The sequence below is a fragment of the Rhinopithecus bieti genome, unplaced genomic scaffold, assembly GCF_001698545.2.
Source record: "Rhinopithecus bieti isolate Rb0 unplaced genomic scaffold, ASM169854v2 scaffold_7414, whole genome shotgun sequence".
NCBI lineage: Eukaryota > Metazoa > Chordata > Mammalia > Primates > Cercopithecidae > Rhinopithecus > Rhinopithecus bieti.
Genome location: NW_016806087.1, coordinates 2,749,909 through 2,759,420, shown reverse-complemented (window position 1 = coordinate 2,759,420; position 9,512 = coordinate 2,749,909). Strand labels below are relative to the sequence as shown.

Below are 9,512 nucleotides of genomic sequence, written 5' to 3'. Positions count from 1 at the left end.
ATCTCAAGTGATCTGCCAGCCTGGGCCTCACCAAAGTGCTGGGGGAGGCGGAGGTTGCGGTGAGCTGAGATGGCACCACTACACTCCAGCCTGGGCAACAGTGGGTCTCAAAAGAAAACAAATTATTATTATTTTTTTTACATTTAATGTCTTTCGTTAGTTACAATAAAATGGAAAGCAAAAGCAAATTCTTTTTTTTTTTTTTTTTTGGAGACAGAGTCTCGCTCATCTCCTAGACTAGAAAACAGTGGCAAGATCTCGGCTCACTGCAAGCTCTGCCTCCTGGGTTCAAGCCCATTCTCCTGCCTCAGCCTCCTGAGTAGCTGGGACTACAGGCGCCTGCCACCACGCCCAGCTAATTTTTTGTATTTTGTTTAGTAGAGACGGAGTTTCACCATGTTCACCAGGATGGTCTCGATCTCCTGACCTCATGATCCGCCCACCTCGGCCTCCCAAAGTGCTGGGATTACAGGCATGAGCCACCGCGCCTGGCCAGAAAGCAAATTCTTATACTCAGAGAGCTCAAGCATTTGAGAAATGAGTATTATATCATAGCTATATCCGTGTTCTAAGACTTGGAAGAAATGGAGCCCAGGGTGTTAAACTTAGAACAGATTATGGCCCGATCTTCTAATCTATTTGATTATGTGCTGGCATATTAGATGATATTCTAAATTTTAATACAGCCCCAGATAAATCTTTAGGCATTATTTTTGAACTGGCTTATGTAAGAGTCTCATATACTGTTTTATTTATAACAAACTTGTCACTATTGGTGATTTTCTCTAGACAATCCAGTCCTTGGTTCCTTTTTCTTTTGTCTGAATGTTGAACTGAAAATTCCCTTTGATATCTACTGCTTAAATAAATAGCAGAATAAGAGCCTCTAAGGATTCTCACTTGAAATCAGAGGCATTTAAAGGAAAGAAGGAATGACCCCTTGTGGTGATTTTAAAATATGTCCAGCACTCTTTGATAATCCTCCCTTCCAGAAGTGGACTTAATTCCTCTCCTTTAAGCATGTGCTATACTTATTTCTGGTGATTAGAATGTGGCAGAAATGATGGATTGTGACTTCTGAGGGTAGGTCATAAAAGGCATTGAAGTTTCTCCCTTGTTATCTCTTGGATCATTCACTCTGGGGGAAGCCAGACACTCAAGCAGTCCTATGAAGGGGTTCATGCAGTGAGGAAATGAGGCCTCTGCAGCAGCCATGCAAGTGAATTATCTTGGGAACAGGTCTTTCAGCCTCCGTCAAGCCTTCAGATGACTGCAGCCCCAAGTGACATCTTGACTCACCAGCTAAACTGCTCCCAAATTGCTAGACCACAACAACTGTGAGTTGTGAAATGTTTATTTTCTTAAGCTACTGAATTTGGGAGAAATTTGTTATGCAGCAATAGATAAATAATACATTGCTTAACATGGCACATATATATGATCAGCTAATATTTATTGAATGCTTAGATACTTCTCTAAGTGTTTCATGTGAACTAAGTCATTTAATCCTTCAAACAGATATGCTTAGGTACTTCTCCAAGTATTTTATGGGAACTAACTCATTAAATCCTCACAACCAATTTACAGGGTAGGTAATATTACTATGTACATTTTGCAGATCAGACAATTAAGGCACAGAGAGACTAACTTGCTCAAGCTGACCCAGGTAAATAATGGCAGAACTAGCCCTTGAACTCTGGTAGTCTGGCTCTGCCACTCTCTTCTGGGTTCTCTATTATGATGGTGCTATTGCCACTGAGTACACTATAGTGAAGTAACAAAAGACAGGTTTATAATTGAATGGGCAGATTAGATATAAACAAACTTTAAATAATTTAAGGCCGGGTGCGGTGGCTCACGCCTGTAATCCCAGCACTTTGGGAGGCTGAGGCGGGCGGATCACAAGGTCAGCAGATCGAGACCATCCTGGCTAACACGGTGAAACCCCTTCTCTACTAAAAAAAAGTACAAAAAATTAGCCCGGCGAGGTGGCGGGCGCCTGTAGTCCCAGCTACACGGGAGGCTGAGGCAGGAGAATGGCGTGAACCCGGGAGGCGGAGCTTGCAGTGAGCCGAGATGGCGCCACTGCACTCCAGCCTGGGCCACAGAGTGAGACTCCGTTTCAAAAAAAAAAAAGAAAGAAAAAAAGAATTTAAAAGCCTTGGAGGTGCTTTTAAAAGGAGGCTTGGACCAGCCTGGCCAACATGGTGAAACCTTGTTTCTACTGAAAATACAAAATTAGTTGGGCGTGGTGGCATATGACTGTAATCCCAGCTACTCGGCTGAGGCAGGAGAATCGCGTGAATCGGGAGTGGAGGTTCCAGTGAGCTGAGAGCGCGTACAAGAGCGAAATTCGCTTATGAAAAAAAAAAAAAAAAGGAGGCTCGCGGTTTTCATGCCATTAAAGGCCCCAAGATGGATGGTGTGACTTCCCGTCTTTTTTCCAGTTTCTATGACATATTAAATATACCTTCTAAGATGCAACATGATTTAGTGGGTCCACTTGGAAATATCATATCCATTGATTTTTACAACATTCCTTTCATTTTCTATTACATTTGGGAAAAATTAATATTATGTGGACATTTTGAGTTTCCATTGTAACAGTTTTGGGGAAAAATACATATGTACTGGCCTTGTTTCACTTTCTTTTGGCACTGCTATGGAGACCTAATATATCCAGTTTTATAAATATTTAATACTTCCCTTAATTAAGTTATAATACTTTGCATAACTCATTTGATTTATGCAATAATAATATTGGTGGAATAAAAAAGTTTCAATCATCCTCATTACATTATTTCCTCTTAAAATTCCTTTAAAACCCGGTTGTGCGTGCAGTGGCTCACACTATAATCCTAAGCATTCGGGAGTCGATGGCGAGTGACGTCACTTGAGGTCCAGCGAGTTCAAGAACAGCCTGAGCTCAACATGGTGAAACCCCGTCTCTACTAAAAATCAAAAATAATTTAGCAGAGTCAATGGTGATAGGGCACCTGTAATCGCCAGCTACTCGGAAGGCTGAGGCAAGAGAATCTCTTTGAACCCGTGAGGTGGAGGGTTGCAGTGAAGCTCAGATGGTGCCACTGTAATCTCCAGCCTGGGCGGCAGCTACGAGACCACAGTCTTCAAAAAAAAAAAAAAAAATTACTTTAAATGTCACTCTATGCAGGTGTGGTGGGCTCATGCCTGTAATCCCAAGGCATTTGGTAGGCCAAGGCAGTTGGATGATTCACTATGTCAAGAGATTTGGAGACCATCCTGGCCAACGACGGTGAAACCATGTCTCTACTAAATCAAAAATTAGCTGGTGGTGGTGGCACACACCTGGCAGTCCCAGCTACTCAGAGGCCAAGGAAGGAGAATTGCTTGTACTGGGACGGTGAAAGTTGTAGTGAGCCTGAGATAAGTGCCATTGCACTCCAGCCGGGCAACAAGAGGAAACTCCATCTCAAAGAACAAAATAAGTAAAAATAATAATATCATTTTAAAAAGCATCCACTAAAAAAATTTTAAAAAAAGTCAAACTCTAAAAATTGGTGATGCATTTTTGAAGAAATACTTAATTTCAAAGCAACAGAGACTAGGTTATAATTCTCGTTCTTTCCTTCCTTCCGCGCGCGCGGTCCTTCCTTCCTTCCTTCCTCTTCTTCCTTCCTCCTCCCTCCCTCCCTCCTCCCTCCCTCCCTCCCTCTTTCCCTCCTCCCTCCTCCCTCCTTCCCTCCTTCCTCCCTCCCTCCCTCCCTTCCTTTCTGTCTCTCTCTCTCTCTCTCTTTCTTTCTTTCAAGACCGAGTGTCACTCTGTTGCCCAGGCTGGAATGCAGTGGCGCAATCTCGGCTCACTGCAAGCTCTGCCTCCTGGGTTCACACCATTCTCCTGCCTCAGCCTCTGTAGTAGCTGGGACTACAGGAACCTGCCATCATGCCCGGCTAATTTTTTGTATTTTTAGTAGAGATGAGATTTCACCATGTTAACCAGGATAGTCTCCATCTCCTGACATCGTGGTCTGCTCGCCTTGGCCTCCCAAAGGGCTAGGATTACAGGTATGAGCCACCACACCTGGCTATCATTTATCATTTAATTTATCTTTTTAGGATGTATGATCTCATTGTTCAGGCTGGACTCAACTACTAGAGTCAAACTGCTGGACTGAAGCTGACAGGACAGTGAGCGCCTCTGTGCCCCACTTACCATTCTTTCTAAAAGCTACTAGCCAGGTGCGGTGGCTCATGCTTGTAATCCCAACACTTTGAAAGGCTGAGGCAGGTGGATCACATGAGGTCGTGAGGTCAAGCCTGTCCAACATGGATAAACCCTGTCTCTACTAAAAATACAAAATTAGCCAGGCGTGGCGGTGCATGCCTATAATCCCAGCTACTTGGATGGCTGAGGCAGGAGAATCGCTTGAATCTGGGAGGTGGAGGTTGCAGTGAGCCAAGATCATGTTATTGCACTCCAGCCTGAGCAACAAGAGTGAAACTCTGTCTCAAAAAAATAAATAAATAATAATAGTTTTTAAAAAAGCATCACTATAGTATGTGTAAAGTTAATTGATCATTAATTTGGTGTACTTTAATTCAATAAATTCAAAGCAATTCATAAATATCTGGTTTGCAAAGATAGTTTTCTTCTAATTTATAGAAGTAAAAAGGACTGGCAAGGCAGCTTTAAGTTTTTTTTGTGTGTGTGTGTGTGATACAGAGTCTTGCTCTGTCGCCCAGGCTGGAGTGTGCAGTGGCGCGATCTCGACTCACTGCAACCTCTGCCTCCCAGGTTCAAGCAATTCTCCCACCTCAGCCTCCTGAGTAGCTGGGATTACAGGGGTGCACCACCACACCCCGCTAATTTTTGTATTTTTAGTATAGATGGAGTTTCACCATGTTGTCCAGGCTGGTCTGGAACTCCTGACCTCAGGTGATTCACCCACCTCAGCCTCCCAAAGTGCTGGGATTACAGGCATGAGCCACTGTGCCCTGCCAGCTTTAAGTTCTTTAATTCAGTGTTACCTTCTTGGGAGGCCTTCTTGAACCATATTCCCAACAGGTTGTTGATTTTTTTTGCTTTCAGGCTTTTCTAAAATTTATTTTTTAGTTTATAGAGGTGGGGGTCTCACTATGTTCCCCAGGCTAGTCTTGAACTTCTGGGCTAAAACAATCCTCTTGCTTCAGAATTTCAAAGTGGTAGGGTTACAGGTATGAACCACTCCATCCAGTCACTTTTTTTTTTTTTTTTTTGAGATGGAGTCTCGCTTTGTCACCCAGGCTGGAGGGCAGTGGCAAGATCTCGGCTCAAGGCTCAAAGCAACCTCCGCCTCCTAGGTTCAAGCGATTCTCATCCCTTAGCCTCCTGAGTAGCTGGGATTACAGGCATGTGCTGCCACACCCAGCTAATTTTTGTATTTTTAGTAGAGACGGGGTTTCACCTTGTTGGCCAGGATGGTCTCGATCTCCCAATCTCGTGACCTCCCAAAGTGCTGGGATTACAGGCGTGAACCACCGTGCCCAGCTTTTTTTTTTTTTTTTTTTTATAAAATGATAACCATCTAGTAAACATAATATATATTTCACATATTTATTTTGTTTATTTTCTTTTTTTCTGGCAGTAGAACGTAAGCTCCATGAGGGCAGGGACACTTTTGTGTGCTTTGTTCACTGCTATAGAATCAGTGTCTACAATAATGCTTGCTATATAATAGGTATTTGATAAGTATTTGTTGAAAATTGAATGCAAAAATTCAACAGATTGGTGGAGTATCTCCCAAATGTTGTTAAGAATTACTGTTACTGGAGATTTATCTTATCTGATTATCAAACTGACCTATGAAGACTAATATTAGTACATGGTGTTATCACTTTCCAGATGTTGTAATTAAGTAACTTGCCCAAGGTCATGCAGAAATTGAATAGTAGAAATGGGTTTTAATGTTAGGCTAAGTGAAAGATGCTGGCCACAAAAGGCCACATATTGTATGATTTCATTCACATGAACTGTCCAGAACAGGCAAGCCTATAGATACAGGAAGTACATTAGTGGCTGCCTAGGCCTAGGGCAGGGGAAAGTTGGAGGAAATGGGGAGTGACTGCTAGTCCGTATGGAGTTCTTTTTGTGGGGGGGAAATTTTTTTTTTTTTGAGACAGTATCTTGCTCTGTTGCTCAGGTTGGAGTGCAGCAGCGTGATCATAGCTCACTATAACCTCCCTAACCTTGAACTCCTGGGCTCAAGTGATCCTCCTACTTTAGCCTCCCAAAATGCTGGAATTATAAATGAGAGCAACGACATCTGCCGCAGAAATTTTTAAAGTTAGATTGTGGTAGTGGTTGCACAACGCTGTGAACATACTAAAAACCATTAAATTCTATATTTTAAAATGGCTGAATTGTATATATGTGAGTTATTTCTCAATAAAGCCTTTTAAAAAATAATAAAAAGGTCAAGTGTGGTGGCTCATGTCCATAGAGTGAGACCCTGTCCTCTAAAACAACAGAAAAAATAGTGACAGTAGTTTTGTCAATATTGATACCAAAACAAAAAACAAGCCAGAAATGAAGAGAAAGAAACAAAGAAAGAAAGAAAAAATGCAGAGGAGCAGGAGAGGGCAAAAAAAAAAAAAAAAAAGCCAGAGGGAGAAATAAAAGCTCCTCCTTACGCGGTGTTGCATGCCTGTAATCCCAGCACTTTGGGAGGCCAAGGTGGGCGGATTACCTGAGGTCAGGAGTTTGAGACCAGCCTGGCCAATATGGTGAAACCCCATCTCCACTAAAAATACAAAAATTAGGCCAGACGTGGTGGCTCAAGCCTGCAATCCCAGCACTTTGGGAGGCTGAGGCAGGCACATCACTTGAGGTCAGGAGTTTGAGACCAGCCTGGCCAACATGGTGAAACCTAGTCTCTACTAAAAACACAAACAAAATTAGCCGGGAGTGGTGGCGGGTGCCTGTAATCCCAGTTACCTGGGATGCTGAGGCAGGAGAATCACTTGAACCTGGAAGGTAGAGGTTGCATTGAGCCAAGATTGTGCCACTGCACTCCAGCCTGGGCAACAGAGCGAGACTTCCTTTCCCCCCCACCCCCGCTGCCTAAAAAAAAAAAAAAAAAATTGGCCAGGTGTGCTGGTGTGTGCCTGTAGTCCCAGCTACTTGAGAGGCTGAGGCAGGAGAATTGTTTGAACCTGGGAGGCGGAGGTTGCAGTGAGCGGAGATGACACCACTGCACTCCAGCCTGGGTGATGGAGCAAGACCCTGTCTCAAAAAAAAAAAAGAAAAAAGAAAAAAAGAATGTCCCTTAAGGCTGGGTGTAGTGGTTCACACCTGTAATCCCAGCACTTAGGGAGGCAGAGGCAGGTGGATCACTTGAGGCCAAGAGTTTGAGACCAGCCTGGCCAACACTGTGAAAACCCGTGTCTACTAAAAACACAAATGGCGCGCGTCTGTAGTCCCAGCTACTTGGGAGGCTGAGGTGGGAAAATCACTCGAACCCGGAAGGTGGAGGTTACAGTGAGCTGAGATCACACCACTGCACTCCAGCCTGGGCAACAGAGCAAGACCCCCATCTGGAAAAAAAAAAAAAGAATGTGTCACTTAACATAGATGGAATGATAGGATTATAAAATCACTGTTCTACAACCAGTGTGGTAATAGTTGATTTAGGCAAGAATCATCAATGAATGCCAACTCATTGAGATATTGTCAGGAAAGAGATATTCACACAGTTTCAAAGTATCACCCCACAGAAGTAACTTTGTTGTTTTGTTTTGAAGTGAAATTCACCTTAGATGAAAGAAACCACTTTAGAGAGAACAATTCAGTGGCTTTTAGTACATTAGCAATGTTGTGCCACCACCACCTCTATCTAGCACCAAAACATTTTCATCACACCAAAATAAAACTTGGTACCCATCAAGCAGTTGCTCCCGCCTTCTTCCACCCCCCAACTCCTGGCAACCACCAATCTGCTTTCTGTAGATTTGCCTATTCTGGGTATCTCATATAAATGGAATCATACAATATGTGACATTTTGTGTCTGGCTGCTTTTATTTAGCATAATGTTTTTGATGTTCATCCACATTGTAGCATGTGTCAGTACTAAATAATTTTAAGGCCAAAAAATATTTCAGTGCATGTATATACCACAATTTGTTTATCCATTCATTTATGGATGACCATTTAGGTTGTTTCCACCTTTTAGCTGTTGTGATAGTGCTGCTATGAACACTCATGTACAAAGATTTGTTTGAGTATCTGTTTTCAGTCTTTGTGCATATATACCTAGGAGTGGAATTGCTGTTAATTCTATAATTAGTTTTCTGAGAAGCCAACAGACTGTTTCCATAATAACTGCACCATTTTACATTCCCACCAGAAATGTAGGAGGGTTTCAATGTTTCCAACATATGAGGGTTCCAAAATCCCCACTAACACTTTTTTTCCATTAACATTATTTTTTGAGATGGGGTCTCACTCTATTGCCCAGGCTGGAGTGCAGTGGTGTGATCATAGCTCACTGCAGCCACCAACTCCTGGACTCAGATGATCCTCCAGCCTCAGCCTCCCAAAATGCTGAGATTACACTTGTGAGACATCACGGCTGGCCTTATTTTCCATTAAAAATTTTTTTAGCCGGGCGCAGAGGCTCACACCTGTAATCCCAGCACTTTGGAAGGCTGAGGAAGGTGGATCACCTGAGGTCGGGAGTTTAATACCAGCCTGACCAACATGGAGAAATTAGCCAGGTGTGGTGGTATGTGCCTGTAGTCCCAGCTACTTGGGGGGTTTAAGGTAGGAGGATCACCCGAGCCCAGGGAAGTGAAGGCTGCAATGAGTCATGATCACACCACTGTCATCCAGCCTGGGCAGCAGAGTGAGAACCAGTGTCCAAAAAGAAAAAAATCATTATTATTAGGAGACAAACTTCTTTTGACAGAGGCACAGGTGTTTGTGTAAATTTAGAGACCCTGTACTTTGTCACGGAAATAACAAGTTCTTGGTTCAGCTTCATGCATATTGGACATTCTCCTTAACACCTTTGAAGGCCTGCTGCAGTGGCTCATTCCTGTACTCCCAGCACTTCGGGAGGCCAAGGCAGGCAGATCGCTTGAGTACAGGAGTTAGAGACCAGCCTGGGCAATATGGTGAGACTTCGTCTCTACACAAAATGCCAGGTGTGGCAGTGTGTGCCTGTAGTCTCAGCTACTTAAGAGGCTGAGGTGGGAGGATCATCTGAGCTCGGGAGTTTGAGGCTGCACTAAGCTGTAATTGCACCACTGCACTCCAGCCTGGGCAACAGAGTAAGACCCTCTCTCAGAAAACAAACAAAAGAAACCTTGGTATCACAGCCTATACATAAAATGGGCATAACAATTACCTTATGGCGTTTTCTGATAGTCAAATAAGATGATGTATCCAAGAGACATTTTCTATAGGATGGTCAGATGCTAGATTAGTCTTCTTACCTTTCTATCCAGAAAGGTTAGAAGTTTTCTAAGTCTCAGAAAATTTTTTTTTTTTTTTTTT

The 9,512-nt window shown here is 43.1% G+C and overlaps 1 protein-coding gene across 1 annotated transcript in view; it reads left to right on the top strand.

Moving 5' to 3' along the window:
* The first annotated feature begins 1,137 nt into the window (after positions 1-1,137).
* Positions 1,138-9,512, top strand: part of SRPK2 (SRSF protein kinase 2) — a 299,050-nt gene continuing 290,675 nt past the window's right edge. The window contains 1 exon segment of the mRNA XM_017874652.1: positions 1,138-1,337. Within this exon segment, the coding sequence (XP_017730141.1) occupies positions 1,267-1,337 (71 nt within the window). The 5' untranslated portion in view covers positions 1,138-1,266.